Source organism: Dermochelys coriacea, chromosome 1 (genome assembly GCF_009764565.3).
Source record: "Dermochelys coriacea isolate rDerCor1 chromosome 1, rDerCor1.pri.v4, whole genome shotgun sequence".
In the NCBI taxonomy this organism is placed as follows: domain Eukaryota; kingdom Metazoa; phylum Chordata; order Testudines; family Dermochelyidae; genus Dermochelys; species Dermochelys coriacea.
Genome location: NC_050068.2, coordinates 48,437,126 through 48,461,492, shown reverse-complemented (window position 1 = coordinate 48,461,492; position 24,367 = coordinate 48,437,126). Strand labels below are relative to the sequence as shown.

Below are 24,367 nucleotides of genomic sequence, written 5' to 3'. Positions count from 1 at the left end.
AATACAACCAAGCAGCTCACCCTTACAAGATCAGAGTCATCCCTCTTGTCAGTTTTCTTTCCTGGTAAAGGGGAAGCCATTGTGAAATCTTCATTTTCACTGTGGTCCATTTCAGTACTGTCGAGCCTATCAACGCAGACATTTATCATTACTTAATATCAGGAATGCAGTAACATAATTTTAATAAAAGAAAAGGAGTACTTGTGCCACCTTAGAGACTATCAAATTTATTTGAGCATAAACTTTCGTGAGCTACAGCTCACTTCAATCGGATGCACAGTTGCATGCGATGAAGAGAGCTGTAGCTCACGAAAGTTTATGCTCAAATAAATCTGTTAGTTTCTAAGGTGCCTCAAGTACTCCTTTTCTTTTGCGAATACAGACTAACACGGCTGCTACTCTGAAACCTGTCATAATTTTAATGTTATTGTTCGGATCTCAACTGTCAAACTGGCAGCAGCTTTGTCTGCATAATAAATCTAAAAAAACAAACAAGAGCAAACTGAGTGTACCTTTAGTTATTTTTCAGATCACCTATCACTGGCAATGTCATAATGGGTGACTTAAATAACACTTTTTTTTATGGCTTTTCCCCAGCATTTTTGCAATTACTGAAGAAATCTGTTTTAGTAAGAGTCAATCACCCAGGCCATCCTCTGTCTGATTCAGCAGTGAAGACATAATGTTCAGTTTGTGACATCCCAATAAGGCTGATGTCAAATAAATTCAATACTTCTGTGACACACTGCAGAAAAGGTTAAGCGTCCTGCAGGATAAATGACCCAAATTCAATCTTTAGGGACATACCGGTAGATAATGTCTGTGTTTTTACATATATAATGTTAGAGGTTAACAATGTAACCAAACGATTCCTCTCTATGCTGTATTCTGTTAATTCAGAGATCAAAAGGAGATAACATTTAAATGAACTGTAAATATAGTGACATCACTGTATTGATCTCTTTAAAATGTATAGCAAATCACCTGCGAATGGTGGCAAACAGGCAATTGCCTTATGTTAATCTGTGTAGCTAAATACCGGTGATGCTTAGGAAATGGGTCTTCTTCAAAGTTTTGATGATAGCTCGGAGTCCTTTGGCGAAAGCTAGGCAAGGAGAAGGCCTAGAACTGTATTCAAAACCCTTCGGTCCTGACCCTTTTAATCTCAGATTGGCTTGATGCTTTATGTCTAAGTTATAAAACAGATCTCCAGTCCCACCTGGACACGAACACTGGACTGAATCTATGGACTAATTCTAAGAACCAAAGCTCACCATCCCTACTATAAAACTGATCTAAGAACTGTATTCGCATCTGTATGTATACTAATCTTTTACCAATCCTCTCTCTTTACTTTTTAAATAAATTTTAGTTTAGTTAATAAGAATTGACTATAAGCATGTATTTGGGTAAGATCTGAAATATTCATTAACTTGGGAGGTAATGTGTCCGATCCTTTGGGATTGGTAGAACTTATATTTGACTTGGGTGTTTGGGTGGAAGCCCAAGGCTGGGATGCTATAGGAGAAATATGTTTTGGCTTCTGTACAACCAGTAAAGTATTGTAGAAGCTGTTTTATGCTGGCTTGATAAATCTAATATATCCAGCAGTTTTGGGGATTGTCTGCCCCATTCTTTGCAGTTTGCCCTAATTGAGTAACCTCAGCGTGGCTGCCCTGGGACCCCAGTCACAACTTCACTACATAATCTAACAGAACTGGACTGCAAACAGCTACTAAAAAACAGGAGGAAATTTTCAAAAAAGATAACTGAAATTTTCCCCTTTTTTTAGTCAAATTTGACCAGTTCATTTTTATTAAAAAAAATCAAAATTTGGAAAATTCTAGCATCTCTAGCTGTGAAGGAGAAAGATACAATTCAAAACCAATATACTGACTAAATATAATTTAGAAAGTTACTGGCTAACTAATTTTTAATGCAACTCTTTACATTTTTTTCCTTAGTTTTCCTCATGTTAAATTCCTCTAAAACCACACATTAAAAATTCAAATTCTGGAATAAGAATTTAGCTTAATAGCTGCATAATACATCAATCAACAAGACTAGAATTCAGAAGACGATTGAGCCCTAAGCCAGAAAAGGTTTGGCAGAGTCATTCAACTTTGGTTATTGGAGCTGACACATCGCAGTATGTCGCATCATATCATAATTTGTCACTCCTAGCCAAAACAAAGATGTTGATGGCAAACTGGGGGGCACTGAAACTCAGTGATGAGAATTCAAAATGATGGAATAGATAATTCATTTAGCTTCACAGATGATAAACATAAAACTTTTTAAACAATTCAATAGTAAAATAGGACCGTTCATATATCATATAATTGTGTAAAGTGAAAGAGTGAGACACGTAGAGACAGTATTTTTTCAATTACTGAAGGCTGTGTTTGGATACTTGTTACCGAACAGTAACTTTCAAGCTGTTTTACATAATTTCTCAAGTAAGTCTGTTAAGATCGTTCCTCAGTTAAGGTGGCAATTTTATTATTTACATATCAGATATGGGGGCAGATTGGCTAAGTCACAGGACAGGATTCTGTACCTCTTTCAAAGTTCAAGCAAAAAACATGTACACAACCCTTTTTGCAAAAATACAAGTGATATAGCGTGTACATAAATATATCCCCACACCAGTGCGTGCACTTCAGAAAAAGAAGTGTGTATACACTATGGCCTAGTTGATAGAGCACCAGAATGGAAGCAGGAGACTTGGGTTCTATTCCCAGCTTTGCCACTGGTCTGCTGGGAGATCTGAGGTAAGTCACTTCACTGCTCTGTGCCTCTATTTCCCAATGATACTGACCTTCTTAGTAAAGCACTTTTGGATTTACTAAAGTAAAGCACTATATAAGAGCTAAGTATTATTATAGTATATGGAGGATCATTTTGTTTCATCTACTTTGGAGCTGGAATGAGGCAAGCATTTTAACACTGCGAAAATTGCACGATTGTTTAGGGACAAGAAGTGAAGACTATTCATCTAATAGAGCAAAGGGATAATTTAGGTATGTGGAATATAGTTCCTTATTCTAAGATAAGGTCTGGAGACTGTCCCAGTTATTCCCACTCTTAGAAAAAGTGCCAATGAGATCTTTAATGGACAGGAGTGATCAAGAGCTCAGTTTTACATTTCATCTCAAAGACTATATACATATACAGTGTTGCAATGTCCTGCCATCATGCTGGTAGATTGTAATCAGTATTGATTACAAAGAGGAGTGATACCTATTGAGTCATTAGCCTTATTTTGTGCAGTATTTTGTTTTTTTCCTTGGAGGTCTCCATTCAAGTACTAACCAAGCTTGGTCCTGTTCAACTTGTAAAATCCGATGAGATTACAGCTCAGCCTATACATTTTGTTGCATTGCAACAATGAGATGACTGCTGAACAATCTGAATCTAGCTAGATTATTAGTCTAACGGACAAAGTTTACTTACTGGAGCAGGGAAGAAACTGGCCTCCAACCTGGCTTCAGTGAACAACTATTTCCATATACTACTTGTATTACTTCTAAATTATTATTCAACATGGTCCTTCCAGCAGGTGCTCCAATATATGCAATCCATCGCCTTCATCAACTGCTCACAAATTGATTTATTTACAAACCATTGGTCACATTAAAACTAGTATTACAAATTAAAAGGTGATATATTGTCAGGTGACCAGAGGCAACATAATTCACCACCACAGGAGTCTACCAAAAATCTTAGGTCATGAGAGAGCTCATGCGTCCTTACACTCTCAGACTCAATGGGAGATGATGATGAAGTAGCAGCTGGAATTACTGTTTACTACACAAGCTTGATGGGAACCCCAGATCTACAACTGAATGTGGGTATTTACTTTTTATTTTACATTGTACATGATGATTTCAATTTGGCCTGCTTTCCTGTAATGTGTTTGGACTGCTTTTTAAAAAAATTATCTATTTTCATTGTGGTAGTGAGCCAAATTATGGTTTCAGTTATACTAGTGTGCTGGTTATTCTGGATGTACACCAACACAAGAGAACAGAATTCAGTCTAGCACTTTTAACCAATATTATAGAAACTCTTGCAGCTTTAATAAAAATACTTGAGCATCAAAGCTTCACTGCTGTATACCTACCTCCCTTTGATCCTTCCTGGAGAGCTTGGATTTGAACTGCTGCTGGCATTGCTTACAGTTTCCATTCGTGAAGATTTGGATTGAGACTGCTTGCCTGCTGCCGAAAGAGGCTTATTAACTGCTCCAAGAACATTGGCTGCTTTGGGCTGAAACCAAAAATATATTTCTTTTATTTTAACCTACATATTTAGTATGTTACATACCTAATCTGAAATAACATGTACTAAGCTTAAAATGTTTGCATGCAACCTGTGCACATTCTACTATCACCAGCATCTTTTTTTAATTAGAACACAATTTACTTAAAAAGCAAAAATAAAAGGACATAAAAGTTAAAACTGAAGCCAGATGGAAGGTAGCAGAGACTACAATTTCCATGAGGAAAAAATAGGTTCGGAAGCAAAACATTTGGGATGAAGTCCTGACCCCATTAAAATCAATGGGATTTTTGCTATGGACTTCAATGAGATTAGGATTTCACCCAGGGAGCCAACATTTCCAAACATGGTTGGATCTTAGGTTAGCACTTCAATAAAGAGTGGTCTGATTTTCAGATGGGAATAGTACTTTCAGCTTCCGCTGACTTTAATATAAGTTTAAGATGTTAAGTCACTCTCCGTATTAAGCCACATACCCAGATGTCTAGCTAGAGAGACAAATTTGAAAACCTGCCATAGATCATACATATAAAAGAACATAACTATTCTTACTCTCTTATGGATAACAGCAGTGATGAGCTGCCAAAATCTTAACGACCGGTTCCCTCCTCACCCCACCAGGGGGGTCGTGGGCCCCCCCAGACCCCTCCCCCATCCACCCCCCTCCTCTGTCCTCCTGCCGGATCCAGGCAGGAGGGTCTCATGGGCCACCGTAGTGGGTGCCCACCCCACCCCTAAGAGCCAGAGGGACCTGCCGGGGGGCGAGGTGGGGAGTCCCAGCAGTGCTTACCTGGGGCGGCTCCCAGGAAGCATCCAGCAGGTCCCTCTGGCTCCTATGGGCGGGGGAGTGTAGCTGGAGGGGAGGTCTTAGGTGCCGACTCCGTGGGTGCTCCGGGGCTAGAGCACCCATGGGGAAAATTTGGTGGGTGCAGAGCACCCACTGGCAGCTCCCTGCCCTGCGCCTGGCCCCAGCTCACCTCCACTCTGCCTCCGCCCTTGAACGCGCCGCCCCGCTCTGCTTCTCCACACACCCCCCGGCTTCCCGCAAATCAGCTGTTCTCGCGGGAAGCCTAGGAGGGCTGAGAAGCAAGTGGCGGCTTCGCGCTCAGGGCCAGAGAGGCGGAGGTGAGCTGGGGTGGAGAGCGGTTCCCCTGCGCTGTTGTCCCCCCACCCCCGGGTTATCTGCTGCGGCATGGGCAGACCTCCTCGCACCTCCCCGCCCCATCTCACCTCCGCTCCGCCTCCTTGGGCCTGAATGCGAAGCTGCCGCTTGCTTCTCTGCCCTCCCAGGCTTCCCATGCGAACAGCTGATTTGTGGGAAGCCGGGGGGGGGGGGGGGAGCAGAGAGGAGAAGCAGGGCAGGGTAGAGGTGAGCTGGGGCTGGGCGGGGAGCTGCACCCACCAAATTTTCCCCGTGAGTGCTCTAGCCCACCGGCACCGGCACCACTTTTGGCTGGTTGTTAAATTTAGAAGCCCTTTTAGAACCGGTTGTCCCTTGCGGGACAACCGGTTCTAAAAGGGCTTCTAAACTGAACAACCGGTTCCAATGAACCGGTGCGAAACAGCTCCAGCTCCACTGGATGACAGTATAATCCATTATTTACTTTTTCATTACAGGACTGTTTAATATTAAACTAGTCCCTGTCTCTAGCTGACTACACTGAATGATGAAGGTGTCTAACATGCAAGCTTTACCAAAAAGACAGTTATCAGTGATTCTGTAGACAGATTGAGTCTGAGGGGCTCGTTGTGCCTCCAAAGTTAAGGTTGAAGTTTTACACTTACAGAAGGGATTCACTCTATTGTGTATGAAGAACATAAAATATCCTTCCCACAATTCAGTTATTCTCTGCATATAGTATTAATTTTTCTCAGAATGTACAAGTAAATCTCTTACTTTACTTATCAATCAACAAATAGGTCCTTTAAGAAATTTAGCACCACTTCAGACCTCCTTTTGTCCTGAATGATCTTAGCAATGAGAAAAACTCTTCAAATTTCTCATACAGTTAAAACTCATTAAAATCTAGTGTATAGGCTACTTTTGAGGACATTTTGTTATAATTAAGCTAAATTAACAACAATTGTTGTACCTAAGATTTGATTATAGACAGGGCCACATCAAAAGATCAGATCATTCTTAATTTGGCTCAGACATGAGATAACACAATCAAACATTACCATTCATCCGCACTTAATTTGCGTACGGCAGCTCTATCTATTGTAATAAGAGAAAGAAGACTCCTGTCAGAAGTTTTCACTGGTTAGTTACTTGGCCCCAACTGTTGCTGATCCTTAAAGCTTCTATGACCATTTGCTAGTTTAGGCATTGGTGTCTTGACTTCACAGTGCAAGACGCAGCACTGCCTGGGGAACTCAGGCAGAAACACAAAGGCAGCCCTTAAGAGCAAGGGAGCCTTACAGGGCCTGTACTGGGCTCCAATCTGGACTATAGATTCCTACATTATAAAATCATAGAAATGTAGGGCTGGAAGGAACCTTGAGAGATCATATAGTTCAGCCCCCTACATTGACGGAGACCAAGTATACCTAGACCATTCCTCAGGGGTGAAAGTAACATAAAAGACTTAAGGGTACAGGGGCCCGGCTCTGGGCCCCTGGGCAGAAGGGGCAGGGCTGGGGGTCAGCCTCCCTGAGCCAGCCCTTCTGGGCTGCCTGGCTCACACCGCCAGGGGCTCCAGCAGCAATTTTAATCGCTGGGCCCCAGGGTGCTGTGCTTCCCCCCCCGCACCATCCCATCAGCGGCTCAAAGGTTCCTACCGCAGACTGTGTACAGGCCCATACTGACGGCCACTTCTTACTGGTAAGCCGTAACAGCCCACTTTCACCTCTGCCATTCCTGACCATTGTATAAGACCAGAAGAGACCACTGTGATTATCTACTCTGACCTCCCACATAACACAGGACATAAAATGTCCCTGAATTAATTCCTGTTTGGACTAGGGCATATCTTTTAGAAAAAAAAAATCCCACCTTGATTTAAGAATGCCAATGATGGAGAATCCACTACAACCCTTTGTAAATTATTCCAGTGGCTAATTACCATCACTTAAAAAATGGCACCATTTTCCAGTGGGAATTTGACTAGCTACAATTTTCTGCCACTGAATCTTGTTATACCTTGCCTGCTAGACTGAAAAGCCCATTATCAAATTTTTGTTTCCCACGTAGATATTTCTAGACTGTGACCAAGTTATCCTTGAACCTTCTCTTTGTTAAACTACATTGAGATTTCCAAGTCCATCACTATAAAACATGTTTTCTAATCCTTTAGTCATTCTCTGAACCCTCTCCAGTTTATCAGCATCCTTCTGATGGAACCAGCAATGGATACAGTATTCCAGTTGCACCAGTAACAAATACGGAAGTAATATAACCGCCTTACTCCAACTTGAGATTCACCTGTATATTTTCTTAACATTGTTGCCATTATTTCTAGTTCATATTTCGTACAGTTTTAGTTTACTATAAATTTTTTTAGAAATATAACATTGTTCAAAAAACCCCAACATTTTACAATTTTGCTAAACTTTGTAGTAACAGGAGACAACCACCTTACTGTTGCATGTTTCTCTTCCCCCCAGCTTCTGTCCCTGTTTTGTGGGATTTGTTCTTGTTTTTTAAAGTGTTTAAGCCCTTTGGGGCAGAGGCCATGCCTCCTTTTGTGCCTGTGCAATGGTTAGCCTATTGGGAGAGTTTAGTTGAAAAAACAGATGGGTAATCATAAAAAAACCACACCTTTCCAGGAGTGAAAAACGATTTCATTTCCGGAGGGAGATAATTTTTGGTGTTACTGAAATTCTGCAAGCAAGGGAATAAAGAAGAAAAGAAAGGTCAATCAATAAACAAATTACAAAAATAGGTTTATGAGGTGGTGCAGGCAATTTTTTTTAACCTGATTTTTTTCAAACTATTTATGTTTTTTCAACGCTAAATCTGAACAGTTAAGATAACACACGTGCATTGACTTGAGACATTATTGGGATCATAAGTAAAAGAGACTATGTAAATTACAAGAGCTCTATTTTAATAAAACAGATGAAAGCAACCTGTCTATTTAAATTGTTAGTGCAATTTAATTTAAAAAAAAATCCAACCCAAACCCCAAATTATACCTTGTCAGGTTGTGTGAAATATCGAGCTGGAAGTACTGGGTCTTTAGGGGATTCCAAACTGTATGTTGTACTCTTTGACATAATGATATTCATTGCTACATCACAAACTGTGTAGAGTTTCTGTTACAAAATAAAAATGAGTTATTTTTTTTAAACAGACTTGGCATTGCCCTTAATTTTGACAGTAACAAGTAGCTCTGATGTGCCACTTTAGAGGCATATTGGAACCAAAAGATTTCTTTGCTACCTGAGTGATCAAACAATCTGGTCAAACAGAGCTGGTTCTTGTGGTCTTTCTACATTAGAAAACTGTACATTTCAAGATTAAAACAGTACAATTTACTGTTAAATGTAATTTCTGAAAATATTCAGTCTGTCTACACTAATTAATCTGGCTTGTGTAAACCATCCACTTAACATCACACTGTTGATGCACCCATGCACTGTAGTAATCTGGGTGGATTTTTCATGAGCACAGCAAGAGGTACTTCCTTGCCACCAGGGTGTGTTTCAGCCAAATTCCAAGTTTCCATTTCAAAGCATGAAGCCCTAGAGCTCTTCAGAGAAGTGACGGAGGGAAAAAATGCTTAACCCTGTTCACAGAAAGGGTTGAACTATTTCCACTGGAACTTTAAAAAACTTTCAGCCTGCAGCCCATATCAAGCATGGGAAATTTATAAGCAACTAAAACAGGGGGTTTTTAGCTGGAAGTGTTAGGCAACCTTAACTGTAAGAATCATTACTAACTCAGCCTACAATATATTCGGTGCTAATAATAAACACAATAATTTGGGAGATGCATGTAGTATATAATACATATATTCCCACAAACAAAAACCATCTTATCATTGTAACAGTTGTGTGGTACAACTTCCGTCCCCAACAAAATTACTTACAAGTAAAGAAATGTCCAGTTAAGTGAATTATCTTTAGCATACCTTACTAGCCACACATCACATTAATTACTCTGTGATAGACTCCACCTCTTCAAATTCCAACAGATAGAAACAATACATACCAAATTCCTGCACCTCTCACTCTAACACAAACAGCAACTTCACACTTTTCCCAAGTACATAACACATCACACACCTAACTAGTACATGTCTACGCTACATGAACAGGAATACTAAAGTTTTTGTATTGTAGAAGGGGCGTCAAACTCATACTATGGGGAGGACTAGATTCCATTTTCAATTATGGTCCATAGGGTGCATGGGACACATTTAGGACTGTATACCCCCCCTCAAACCACAGCAGATCTCCCACTGTGTCAATGGGAAATGTATACAAGAACAAGGGTAGATGTTGGCTTTACGTAGTACCTAAAGTTTATACTTCACATTTATTATTTGTTCAGTGACACACACTGACTACATGGGGTTCATTCCTACATCCTTCCTCAATCCATCCATTAAAATTATTAGAATTGTATAGTTAATACTAAAATTTAAAATGTCATTATTAGGCAAGAGAGTTAATACCCCAAATGAGATTGTGTGTGTGACTGGAGTCTGCAACTCTCAATCACTGTTTCAGGCTATCTGTTTAACAAAAAGGAAAGGAGTACTTGTGGCACCTTAGAGACTAACAAATTTATTAGAGCATAAGCTTTCGTGAGCTACAGCTCACCTCATCGTATGCATTTGGTGGAAAAAACAGAGGGGAGTTTTTCCACCAAATGCATCCGATGAAGTGAGCTGTAGCTCACGAAAGCTTATGCTCTAATAAATTTGTTAGTCTCTAAGGTGCCACAAGTACTCCTTTTCTTTTTGCGAATACAGACTAACACGGCTGCTACTCTGAAACAATCTGTTTATACTCAGTTCATTTGGAAGGTGAGGTGTTGTATGGAGTGTTTTCGTGCAGCCGTAAGGACTAAAAACTTATTTAGGGAGAAAAAAATAAGCTTGCATTCTTCAGAATCTGAATATATCACATAATTTACATAAACACATGAAGAGATCCAAATATCTGACACGATTGCGTTATTAATGCAAGTTAGAGAAATTTGGTTTGTGCATATTTTTAAAATAAATGTTCAAGAAACTGCTTACTGGTATTACACTGCAATTTTTGAATATTGTTGCAAAGTAGAAAAGCCTCACATTACAGAACTCTACCCTAACTTGCCAGAACTTAAATTTATAAACCGGTAAAGATTTAACGCATATTTAAAGAAAATGGTTTATTGAAACTAATTTTTAAAAGAAAGATAAAAGGTTCCTGACAATTTTCACTAGCTTCTGAAGAATATAGGCATCTACTGAAGCCAAGTATGTAACAGGACACCTAACCTAAAGTAAGTTAGCTTTGATAGCTTTGATTCTAGTGTACAGAACACCTAATGCCTTCTATATATAATTTATTCAGAAATATACATATTTTAAAATAGGCATAAAAATGCCTCAGTTTCAAGATATCGGAATAAATAAGCAACTTGCACTAAAGGTAAAACATACTTCATTCATTTTTGGATCATCTGGTCCTTGAGCATCTTTTGTCTGCTTAATGTTTTCCACCATTTTTCTGATAAACGCATGACTATTATTTTCATTTTTAGCCATCAATATTTCCAATATGAACCACAGGCACCTAAGGGGAAAAATGGTTTTCCTTATTAAGTACAATAAGAAAAACTGTCAAAGAAACCTTTAAAAGATCTGATTTAAGAATACGGTTTACTTTAAAATGAATTCATCCACTGATCAGTTTGGCTTTTGGGAATGAATTCATCTTCAAGTTTTCTAAAGATACTGGGAAGGAATAACCAAAACGCAAGAGCAGGAAAAATGCATTACTCACATTGAACGGTCCCCAAATGCCTGACACCATTGAGTTAAACAGCCAATATGAGCTAGGAATATTTAGTATTTTTATACTAATTTAAGAAAATAATTACTCTTCATAATTATGTACTGGACAATTTATCATGGTATCTGTAACTTAAACTATTATGGAATTATCTCAGAAAATGACAAGTTAGATCTTAGGCCACGTCTACACTTACAAGCTTACAGCAGCATAGCTGTACTGATACAGCTGTGCCACTGTAAAATCGCTGTGCAGCCGTGTTATGCTGATGGGAGACGGTAGCTATGTTGGCAGGAGAGCATCTCCCACCGGCATAGCACCGTGCAGCCAAAAGCTTACGCTACAAAATTCATGTCACTCAGGGGGGTTGTTTTTTCCACATCCATAAGCAACAAAAGATTTGCTGGCATAAGTGTTAGCATAGAAATGGCCTTAGCAATCCTCAGAAAAAAGAATATCAAAGGAAAGTATCTTACTCTTTAATGTCCTTAAGTTGTTCAATATCCTGGACTTTCACATAATCTGGGTCATGTGCCAGAAGGTGGATAGTATATGGAACAACATATTCTGGTAGAAGTGACAATAGTTTTTCTGAAAGTATAGAACAGAATTTAAAAAAAGGGAACACAGTTGAGTTAGAAATCTGTATATTAGTTCAAGATTTTTTTTTTGCCTTCACATAAAAATCAAAGAGCACTATATAAAGTCAATCAGCATTAATATATAGACTAGTGCTGGTTTGGTGGACATAAAGAACAGTTATTTGCCCTACAGTAACTGGTTCTTTGAGATATTGTCGTCCATATGGATCCTACCATAAGTACACTTGCGCCTCAAGCTCACAAGAACTGATTTTTTGACTAACAGTGTCTATCAAGGCCTCACATGTGCCTTGTGAATCCCTTGTTCTCCTGTATGAGGGCATAAAGGGCAGGACAGCCATGACCCTCCCTAAATTCTCTCAGACTTCAAACCCCATGTTACTGAGGCCTCTGAAAAGCAGGGACAGAGGGGCAAATTGTAGTATCCACAATAGCTACATCTCGAGAAACCAGTTCTTTTAAGGTAATTAACTGTCCTGTCCTCTTTCAGTATGTCTTGGTATGGATTCCAGCATAAGTGAATGGCATGCAGTAACCTCCCTGGATGGTGCGAATGAGGAGTTTCAGCTGTATCAGTCAAATGGTAATTGCATACTGCTCTCCTGAACAGGTGTCTAACCTGGCTGCCATGTCAAGGGAATAATGTTGAACAAAAGTAAGTAGGTTGCTTCACGTACTGCTACCTTGCCGATATCAGAAAGTGCCATGTTTCTGACGTAAGTGAATGATGCCACCTGTGCCCTGGTGGAATGCGCTTTGACGTTCAGTGGGAGAGGCTTGGCAGCCCAATTGATAGCAAGTGGAAATATACTACATGACCCACTGAGAGTCTGAGTTACCTTGGCCTGATATGGCTACAAAGAGGCAGAGGGAAAACCTGAAAGGCTTGGTCCTGTTAAAGTAATAATGAAAGGCTCTGGAGAGATCCAAACTATGCAGCTTCTTCTCTCTCGGTGTTGAGTGTGGATTGGGAAGGAGACTGGCAAGGTGATGGATTGGTTCAGGTAGAATTCTGAGACCATTTCCAGGATGAACTTGGGATGTGGTCTCATCATCACTTTGTTCCTGTGGAAGGCTGTTTAAGGTGCCAGCTACAACGGCTTGGAGTTCGCTGACTCTCCATGACTAGTAATGGCCATGAAAAAGACATCCTGATAGTTAAGAGGGCATGTTGAAAATTTCGACAGCAGCTCAAAAGCAGGCTCTATAAGTTTTAAAAGGATGATGCTAAGGTCCCACATGAGAATTGGGTCTCTGACTGGAGGACAAATATGAAGAAGGCTCTTAAGGAATTTTGATACCAGAGGATATGAACTGGAGTGTGACATGCTGATATAGTGCCAAGGTGAACCTTAAGGGATTTAAATACTAGCCCAGTTTGTTTCAGTAGTATATAATCCAAGATTCAAGTACGTCTTTGTGGTGCAAGGTCTCTTACTTCACAGAAGACTATCCTGAACTTGTAGGGCACAATCTTTTACAATAGTGCTGACAGTCAGTCAACATCCAAGCCATCAAATGCAATGACTGCAGGTGCAGCATCTGACTGAAGTTCTGGGATATTATGTCTAGGTAAGCCAAGTGGCATATGGGAGGCTGCTTGGACATCTAGAACAGGTCCAACAACCAAAACCACCTGCGCTATCATATCAGTATGGGGCTATCATGATGATCAAGGTCTTGTCATTTAATTTTTAGATATTATTCATGGGCTGGAGTGGGGTGAAATCAGGGGAACTGGCAGTAAAGCATACAGGAGGCCCTGAGACCACCAAAAAAAAAAAAAGATTAAGGCATCTAGCAGGAAGCCAGGGCTCTCACCTTCTCTGGGGCAGAGATTTGGACACTTGATGTTGTCTACTGTGGCAAACAAGTTTGTGGAGGGAGGTTCCCCCTGCAGAATATGGGGTCTAGATAGAATTTCCGTAGTGACCACTCATGGCTGGTTGCCACATTTCTATTCAAGAAATCTACTGTTGACTCCTGACAGGTGTAGACTTAGTGGGATTATGTCCAAGAACTTGAAAGCTTCCTCGCAAAAAGAAGATGACTGAGCATCTCCTGGTTAGTTATGTAGTGCCTCACCAATGTGATGTTCATCAAAATCTGAACCATGGAGTTGCAAAGAATGGGCAAGACACTATATGCTATATAAGATAATCTGATTACCCTCAGCTCCAAGACATCCATGTGTAGTTTCAAATCATCTTGAGATTATGTGCCTTGCATCTGAAGGTGGTTCAAGTAAACGTCTCAGTTGGCTCTGCAGCATCCATGAGAAGAGTTACTGTTGGGGAGAGGGACAGAAGGTGTCACCCTTTCCTCAAAGCAAGCTCTCACAGGACTTGAGGTAGAATTATGATCATCCTGTTCATGTGATGTGTGAAAGGGGAGTACGTGGACTTCAGCCACAGTTGTAAGTGTTGAAGGTAAAATCTGGCAAGTGGCGTCATGTACTTGTAGGCTGATTTAGGGCTTTACGAGTCCCAGACACACACAGTCAGTCTTGCCTGTAGGTCATATACTGGTGGACTGAAGAGATTGGAACCTGTCGTCTGGCAGTTAGGCTTTTTCAGATCTAGAGCTGATCAAAGTTCCTATGAAATCTTATCAGTGATGGTGTGAGAGATTATTTCTCACAGTTCACAAGGATTCCCAGTTGAGATAGAAGTGATAGGACACAATCTTAAGCTCAGACCTGTCCCTGATCAGTCAGTTGTCTGAATACAGGCATAAATAGATCTTCCATTTTCTTAAATGTGCTACCACAACCACCAGTGAAAGTTCTCAGTGCAGTGGAGAGTCTGAAAGGCAGAACCTTGTACTGTATTGTTTGGGCCCTACCATGAATCTTAGATACTTCCTGTGAGCTGAGAGGAGCCTATGTAAACATACATATAAGAATGGCCATTCAGTAGAACCTCAGTTATGAACACCAGAGTTATGAACTGGCCAGTCATCCACACACCTTATTTGGAACTGGAAATACACAATCAGGCAGCAGCAGAGATTTTTTTTTTAAAAAAAAGAAGCAAATACACTACAGTACTGTGTTAAATGTAAACTATAAAAAAAGGGAAAGCAGCATTTTTCTTCTGCGTAGTAAAGTTTCAATGCTGTATAAAGTTAATATTCAGTTGTAAACTTTTGAAAGAACCATGTTTTGTTCAGACTTACAAACAACCTCCATTCCAGAAGTGTTCATAACTCTGAGGTTCTACTATACTGGGTCAGATTAAAGGTCCATCTAGCCCAGTATCCTGTCTTTCAACAGTGGTCAATGCCAGAGCTTCAGAGAGAATAAACAGAACAGGCAATCATCAAGTGATCCATGCCCCGTTGTCCATTTCCAGTTTCTGGCAACAAGAGGCTAAGGACATCATCCCTACCCACCGAGGCTAATAGCCATTGATGGATCAGTTCTCTATGAATTTAGCTAGTTCTTTTTTGAATCCTGTTGTAGTCTTGGCCTTCATGTCTTCTGCCAAAGTGTTCTAGAGATTGACTGTGCACTGCGTGAAGGAATACTTCCTCTTGTTTGTTTTAAACCTGCTGCCTATTAATTTTGTGTGGTGATTCCTAGGTCTTGTGTTATGAGGAGTAAACAACACTTTCTTATTTACTTTCTCCACACCAGTCATGATTTTATAGACCTCTACCATATCCCGCCTTAGTCATGTCTTTTCCAAGCTGAAAAGTCTCAGTCTTATTAACCCCTCCTCATATGGAACCTATTCCATACCCCTAATCATTTCTCTTAGATTTTTACATATCTTTTCCAATTTTAATATATCTTTTTTGAGATAGGGTGACCATACCTGCATGCAGTATTCAAGATGTGGATGTACATTGATTTATATAGAGGCAATATCATACTTTGTCTTATTATCTATCATTTTCCTAATGATTCCCAACATTGTAAGCTTGTTTGATTGCTAATGCACATTGAGTGGATATTTTCAGAAAACTATCCATAATGACTCCAAGATCTCTTTCGTAAGTGGTAGCAGCTAATTTAGACCCCATCATTTCATATGTATAGTTGGGATTATGTTTTCCAATATGCATTACTTTGCATTATCAAAATTGAATTTCATCTGCCATTTTGTTGCCCAGTCACCCAGTTTTGTGAAATCCCTTTGTAATACTTTGCAGTCTGCTTTGGACTTAACTATCTTGAATAGCTTTTTATTATCTGTAAATTTTGCTACCTCACTTCTTACCCCTTTTTTGAGATCATTTATGAATATGTTGAAGAGTATTGGTCTCAGTAGAGATCCCTGGGGAACACCACTATTTACCTCTCTCCATTCTGAAAACTGACCATTTATTCCTATCCTTTGTTTCCTATCTTTTAACCAGTTACTGGTTCATGAGAGGACCTTCTCTCTTATCCCATGACAACTTACTTTGCTCAAGAGTCTTTGGTGAGGGACCTTGTTAAAGACTTTCTGAAAATCTATATCCACCAGATCACCTTTGTCCACATGTTTGTTGAATTCTTAGTGGTGGAGATTAGTTCCTTGATGCCTGTGCAGGCAAGCCCATTACTCCCAGCAAGGCCATGACACGCTGTATGAGTACTGATGACCCCAGGCTGTTGTCTGGACCAACTGCAGGATTGGTGGACCAGCGGTGGCTGAGGACTGCAGGTCTCTCAAGGACACTGACTGAACACCTGAGAGGGGAATGGTCTCTGGTTGATGATATGGAGAATAATGTCTGCCCTGGTGAAGGCTTGGAGTAGAAGAATTCCTCTAGGGATGGTATCAACGTACAACGCACTAACTCTGTACTAGTGCTGACTGTCATCTTGGTGCCAACAATGGACCTGGGTTTGCATGAGTTTGATGCCTCCAGGCTGGCATTAATGCGAAGGTCACTGCGGTAAAGTCTGTTGCACTGCAGTCTGCTCCTTTACGCCATCCCTCGATGCTGTGTGGGGCTTGGATGATTTTACTCTGAAGATTTTGCTATGTCTATTCCCACACAGGAGCTCATTGAGTTCCTTCTTGAGCTTCTGCCTTTGTGCTCAGACTGTCCAATTTCAGCCCTTGACTTTAACTTGAGATGTTACTACCAGGTTCAGTGTCAAAAGCTGAGATCAGTTTTGATAATGGTGCTGGGTCTTTCCTTGGTGCCTCTTCTTCATAGTAGTCTTAAGTGCCTAGAAGCTCATAGGGTAATAAGTTATAGTCAACATGGATTTGACTAGAACAAATCATGCCAATTCAACCTTATTTTCTTCTTTCACATGGTTACTGGCCCAGTGAATGGCGGAAAGCAGTAGACGTGCTGTATCTTATGTTCTTATTTTGATTTGGTAAGGTTTTTGACACAGTCCCACATGACATTCTTATAAATAAAATAAAGAAAATAGGGAAATGTGATCTAGATGAAATAACTATTGTAGAAGAGAGCACTGGAGCATTGGGCCTGGTGCAAGACCTGAGGCCTGAACTCGAGGCTGTGAACCAAAGTCAGGACACATATTAAAGTAGTGCCCTTGCCAAGCTCATGTATCAGGCAGTGAATTTGTAAGCATCAGAGTCTCTTGCAGAGGGATTAGTCCATCGTAGGATGGACAGTGTTTCAAACCCACGAGTTTCAAATCCACCATTTAAAAAGCCCTGCTATAGGAGGGCCAGATCAAACAAATTTTCATCCAAACAGTAGTTATCAGTTCATGGCAGACAAAACAGGATCTCAAAAATGATTCTCAGGATTTGAAGAAGATTTCAAAGAAGTTTAGCTTGATTTCAGAACCAGCAGATTGGACATTCACTACGTTTCATCGCACTGCACTGGGAGGGAAGAGGAACTGAGGGATGGTGGTGGCTGTTCTGCCTTTTATGTTCTTGTACAGAAGCATGAGGTGGTACAGGGTGCATATTGACTTTGAGTGGTGTGTAGTGGAGATATGGGCCCAATAAAGGCTGTTTGGTTAACCTTGATATTGATTTACATACTTGTACATTTTAAAAAATTATAATCTTGCCTTTGCATTTTCTCATTTCTTAATGGATTAGCTTTCATTAACCACACACTTATTTTAACATTTTCCTCTGACATTACAGATACATTTTTCATGGCCTTAAATATACTGGTCCTAGAATTTAGATTTCATAAGTTATGATTTTAAAACATGCCAAGAATTACTGTGGTGCAGGAATCCATTTATTACTAATCCCCACCCTGAAGTCTTCAGAACTCAAAGAACAATCTGCAACCCTTTGCCCAATGTAGAGATTACAATACCTACATAGAATCACAGCAGGCTCACATTTTTCATGACCACTGTATATAATAAATTATTAATCCACCCCATTTTCCTAAATTAGTCAAATATACCAGTCGTCATTGAAACACACAGAATGAAATAGATTTAGCCAATCCTAGGCCATGCCAAAAACATTTGGCTTGTCACAGGACAAGCGAGGAATCAAAGGGAAACTTCTTTTTTTAAAAAAAGTTTTATTTATTTTAAACAAAATAATCCAAGTTGCCTTAAAATTTTGAAAAAAGGTATTAGGGCCATTTTCATGTGCATTTATTTAATTCTGGTGAAATTAGGCATATGGGCCAAAACTGAAATTATAATGGAAAATTAGCTACAGCCTTAGTGTCTCTCCATAATGATTCATAAAACATATCAAGGACTAAACTGCCATGGTGTATGGGAGAAGGACCAGTGCCTGTAATTCCCTTTGTGCTGGAGACTACAATTGTAGGACATACATAGGATTAGAGGGGAGGCTCTGGAACACTCCAGCACAAGGGCCAGACAAAATGTGACACCATATGCGTTTAAACCGTTAATCTTGTTTCCTATTAACTAATGAACTAAAATCTAAACTAAACTGAACTAAAATGAACACTTTGTTCATAATGCTGTTGTATGTAACAATATCTTTGCATTATCCCATGAATTTTAATTTACAGTCTAACTTTGAGCCAAACACCTATACAACTCTCAATAAAAAGGTTGTAATACTTCATTTTGTAACAGTATACTCTATTTTAACAACTTCTGTTATGTAAAATTAGTTGTAAGATGTGTATAACCTTTCATTAGCTGAAGTATTTCTTAAATTAAATTTATTACTTTTTATTTACTGAAATACTATGCAAAAATAAATCAATATTTTTACAGTTTAGTCAGGATCTGCATACAAGCTAGCATACTTGTATTTGCTGAGAATTATGTTTTTTTTTTCTTACCACTCACTGCTGCATGCTGCTTCAGATACTCTCTTCTCACATTTATGTTTTTCACAAGGCACTGCCTAGCATGTGCTCTTCTTTCCTTCACTGGGTCTTTTGCACACAGTGCACAAATGGCCATATATTCCAGCGGGAGCCGTAGTCTGGAAAGGCCTTTGTGGAGTTTCTGAGCAAATATTTGTCTAACTTGGTAACACTCATCCTGTAAAAAATATACAAAAAACTGAGCATTTTTACATATAATAAAGACTTTTAGAAGTTACACACAAAAATGAATGGTATGTATGAAAAAAATCAATCTGTCCCCTGGCAGCCATAAAATTTTTCCTATTCTATAGAAAAGGAAGATCTCTTCATCCTCCCCCAACTAGGAACTCACTTGGATTTAACTGAAGGACAGAAAATCCCCTATAGAACAAGAAGAAGGTTAAAGTGTAGGTTTAGGTCCAACCTTGAAGCCTTTTTAAGGCCCACCAGAGAAGCATGTGACTAACTTTAAGCACATGAACATTCCCTCCCATTGACTGCAAAGGGACTGCTCACAAATTTAAATTTAAGCACTTTTAAGTACCTTGCTGAATCAGGGCCTAAAAGAAGGAGTTCCTCTGAAGTAATAAAACCTTTATTGATAGTTAAAACAAACCAAAAAAAACCATGTGGAAATGTAAAGTGGCAAAATCAAAGTAGATTTTCAGGCCACTGAAAAGGACCTGACAAACTATCTCCGTGCCTAACTTCAGCTTTCTACCTCTCCTGCTTAGTCAAGAGACGTCCAACAAAAGTTCACAAATATTTTTACAATGGCAAAAGAACCTCCCATTTAGTCTTGGTTCCTGAAAAGTAACTATACAATAACCTAGTTTCAATCACTAGAACTGTAACATGAACATTCAAATAAAATTCTGCTCCTCTAGCTGGCACGAAGTACCTCTCCATTTTTTTTTCCCCCAGGAGTACAGGTACACATGGCCAGGGTGTTGCAGACATCTTGGTCACTTCTAAGACTGCTTCCTTAATGGGAAATGTCACCTTGCTGGGGCCAACACTTTGGGGAACATCCAGAAGTTTAAGAGAAGTGTCCAACATTTTCTCCACAGGGATCTGGAATGTGCCTGTGATCCTCCTTAGCAGGTCTTGAAATTGTCTTTAGTCATAGCTGGCGAAGATGAGACTGGTGCAACCACTTAGTCTGGGAATGATGACATAACACCAACAGAGCTGGTGGTTCGCTTGGATCCAGTTCTTCCTCTTCCTCCATTAGTTCCTGAGGAGGTTCAGGCTCCTCTCTGGGAGTGAAGGGTTGTCTGGATTCATGATAGGATCATAAAGACTTGGATATAATTTGTATGGGTCCCACAAGCCTCAATAAGGTCAGTGCAAGTGGTCAAAAGGAAACTGAGGTGGTCCCCAGGGACTAGTGTACCATTGGTACTGAGGTGCATGATCTCTCCTATGCAACGGGGATGGTGTCCAAGAGTCTCTAGATCCTCTGTCTGGACTGATCCCATAACCCAGTGGGAGTGGACATGCTCTCCCACTAACACCCAACTTGCCAGAGAAAAAGGTTGCTTCTGACTCCAAGGGAAATGCTGTCAATACCAGGGGCATTGTTATGCCCCAGCTAATAGAGGTTATCAGTGAGCAACTATCCCTTGTTGTATGCATTAGATAAATAGCATGGGGACTTCCCTTGACATGATCAGTTCTGAGAGGACTGGGATTCCGGATCCAAAAGGATAGCAATGCCCTTAGGGATGGTGTAACTATCCCCAGATGGAAGGGGGTGGAATTTACTCCTTTCTTTCCACAGGACTGGCAGAGTAGGCCTTGTGCCCGTCTTACCATAGTGTGATGGTACCATTGGTGTAGGCATCCACTTCTGTTTCTCTCTTGCCGGTACCAAGGATGGTCCTGCTCCTTCAGTTAGTGAAGTTTCAGGCGCTCTTGCTCTTCAGAACTGGGAGACTGATACATCAGGAGTGCATAACGATCATGTTGTCTGCACCAGGGTGAGGAGTCTCATCCAACACGGAAGATGGCAGAGAAGAGGTCCTCTTCTTGAATGAGGACCTGGATGGGGACTGCTCTCATTTCTTGTGAAAGTGTTTCCTCTCTCTCATGCCTCTGTTTGGAGAAGTCCTTACCTCTGCTCCCACTGGCCTCAGAGTTGGAGATCACCATACTTGAAAGGGTGCTTCTTGGTGCTTCTGCCCAATGTACAGGAAGATATGCCAAGCCAGAGTTGGAATAGTATAGCACAATTCATCAAGAATTTCCAAAGCCTATACTCTTGGGCTTGACAGGCTCAGCTTGGGAAGGGTTGACTAATAGTGCACTTCAAGGGGATGTGAGCTTCTCTGAGGCACCAGATGTGGTCGTTGCTCACTGGGAAGGCCAGAAGGCAGGAAATGCAGTTCTTAAACACTGGGATCTTGGGCATACTAGTCACCCCATAAAGAGGCTGTCCAGGGGTACATCAGGAGAGAATCCCAAGACCCTATTTACTAAAAACTATGCTTATTTAACTATAAAAAACTATCTAAAATCTATTTAGAAATATTGACAGTTCAACATCGAAGAAGCTAGCAAACACTGCAGATACTGAAGAGGTTCTACCTCAGACCATGGACTGTTGGGGATTGGCCCTGCTTTGAGCAGGGGGTTGGACTAGATGACCTCCTGAGGTCCCTTCCAACCATGATATTCTATGATTCTGTAGAAAGGAACTGAAGAAGCAGTCAGTGTAGGCCACCCCTTCTACTTTCAGTTTGGAGCATGAGAGGTACATGCATGGATCAACAAACTACCAACAAGAATCTTCCAGTTTCTGGCATGTGGAGCGCATGTGCACCCACAGTGGAATTCACATGGGGACCATCAATCAAAAAAAGAATTGTTGTTAGATGCACTGGGAAGGGAAGGAAAGCAGGAAGTGCCAAAGAGGGTGGAGGAAAATGGCAAGGTAAAGTGTGGGGTTTATTTATTATTTTCAAACCTCAGAAGTACATTAGAAGCCTAAGGGAGAAAAATGAAAGCCACAGTCCTGCCTCGAAAGAGCTTACACTCTATAGGACACTATGCAAGAAGATTGTGAACAGACAAAAAGGCGGGGGAGGCAAAGTGATAGAAGGGACAAGAGTCACAAAAGTAAGATTGTGGTTACTGAGTAAGGCATTTATGAATTTTGATGGTTCCATTAACTTTTAAATCCCACCCCCTTTTTTAAACTCACATCTTGTAGGAAAAGGAGAATTGAGTTTTTAGGACAAATCCGAAAGCAGCAAGGAATGTGACTTGGTTAACAAGTTTGCAGAATGATTCAATGCAAAGGGGATGATGCACAGCAGGCACAGAGGTGGGAATGTGAGAAAAATAAAGGTGACATGAAGGCTGGAACCAGTGAGAGAGTGGAAGTGATGAGGAAAGAATGCAGAAAGCCTATCGCAGGAGTGAGCAAACTTTTTGGCCTGAGGGCCACATCTGGGAATAGAAATTGTATGGCGTGCCATGAATGCTCACAAAATTGAGGTTGAGGGCTCTGGGGTAAGAAGAGAGTGAGGGCTCTTTTGGGGGTGTGGGCTCTGGGGTAAGGCCAGAAATGAGGAGTTCAGGATGCGGGGGGGGAAGGGGGAGCTCCAGGCTGGGGCGGAGTGCAGGCTCTGGGGTGGGGCTGGGTAGTTTGGGGTGTAGGAAGGTGCTGCAGTCTGGGACCAAGGGGTTTGGAGGGGTATCAGGGCTGTGGAAAAGGGTGGGGATGCTCAAGGGTGCAGGCTCCGGGCAGCACTTACCTCAAGTGGCTCCCAGAAACAGCAACCATGACCCGCTTCCAGCTCCTACGTGGAGCCAAGGCCAGGCGGCTCTGCACTCTGCCCCATCCACAGGCGCTGCCCCTGCAGCTCCCATTGGCCGCAGTTCCTGGCCAATGGGAGCTGCGGGGGCGGTGCTTTGAGCAGGGGCAGCATGCAGCACGGAGCCCCATCTGCCCCTACACATAGGAGCGGGGCCATGCCGCTGCTTCTGGGAGCCATGTGGAGCGACCCCAACCCTGCTCCCCGGCTGGAGCACTGGACTGGGGCCATGCCGCAGCATATCTAACCAAAAAGGTCTGCCCAAATCCTTTTCCTGAACAAGGTTTATAGCAATGAAGATCATGTATTCTTGTTTTATACACAACTTGGTTTTTTGTTCTATTTTTTAAAAATATATTAAACTTTTGTTAGGTCCTTAGTTGTGTTTTTTTTCTGTTTGTTCTCATTCCAATTAGTGCCATTGCTACTTTCCTTTTAGTGCCTTAGTAGATTTTAAATATCAACTCTGTGCTAAGGACTCAAACATATCTCAACTGCAGGCCCATCTGCTGTTCAGTCTGTCATATCTCTCTCATATATATTATCTTGAATGGCATGCCACTCTCTCAGGCTCAGTATAGCCAAAACCAAGTGATAGGGGGTTGTTTTTGACTCTCTTCTCTCCTTTTCCTGTGGTTTGGTATGTAACCAAAGCCTGTCACTTTGTCCTCTACACATTTTAAAGTCCTCAAGACAGTGTTGAAAACAGGACACTGGACTTGATGCACCAGGATGGCTTTTCTCATGTTTCCCCCTTCCTTCCAGTGCCAGTAGCCAAAATTTATTTGTCCATGCCTTAATCATCTTCCTCCTTGACTAAAGTTCCTCCAGTATTCTAGATACTCATCGTTCCCAATCTATCAAAAACCCTGGTTGTTGGTTTGATCCTCATTTCATTGTGTATCACCTCCTTTTCCTTGCTTTTAATATCCTACATCATTCACCACCTACCTCCCAATAGGTCGGGGTGGGAAAACTATGGCCCCTCGGGCCGGATCCGGCCCACCAGCCATTTTAATCCAGCCATCGAGCTCCCGCTGTGGAGCGGGGCCTGGGGCTTGCCCTGCTTCAGAGCTCCAGCCAGAGAGCAGGGTTGGGTGCTGCTCATGCAGCTCCTGGAATGCCATATTATGTCCAATTCAGACTTTAAACTCTTGGAGGCAGAGAGCTGTACACTTTAACTGTGAAGAGCCATGAACATATACAGCACTGAATAAATACTAGAAAACTAAAAGCAGGGGAGGTAGAGTTGAGAAATCATACACTCTAGCCCGAGACTGAACGTCTACACTGCAATTAAAGAGCCCCGTAGCCCGAATCAGCTGACACAGGCCAGCAGCCGTTGTTTAATTGCAATGTAGACATACCCTTAAGGTCTGCAGGATGAGAGCTTTTTTCTGCAGACCACAGAAAAGGTCAATATCACAAAGTGAACTTTGCAATGGCTCATAAGAACCA

The 24,367-nt window shown here is 41.1% G+C and overlaps 1 protein-coding gene across 2 annotated transcripts in view; it reads right to left on the bottom strand.

The window, feature by feature from the left end:
* Positions 1-24,367, bottom strand: part of PDS5B (PDS5 cohesin associated factor B) — a 260,336-nt gene that overhangs the window by 22,885 nt on the left and 213,084 nt on the right. The window contains exons 25-31 of one of the 2 annotated variants that reach the window (XM_038410765.2): positions 19,059-19,263; positions 11,712-11,826; positions 10,884-11,016; positions 8,422-8,541; positions 8,045-8,107; positions 4,127-4,272; positions 27-126 (exon numbers count right to left, since the gene is read on the bottom strand). In XM_038410765.2, the coding sequence (XP_038266693.1) occupies positions 27-126; positions 4,127-4,272; positions 8,045-8,107; positions 8,422-8,541; positions 10,884-11,016; positions 11,712-11,826; positions 19,059-19,263 (882 nt within the window). Of the gene's footprint in view, positions 1-20; positions 127-4,126; positions 4,273-8,044; positions 8,108-8,421; positions 8,542-10,883; positions 11,017-11,711; positions 11,827-19,058; positions 19,264-24,367 lie in introns of both variants that reach the window. The other variant, XM_038410755.2, reaches the window with a different exon arrangement.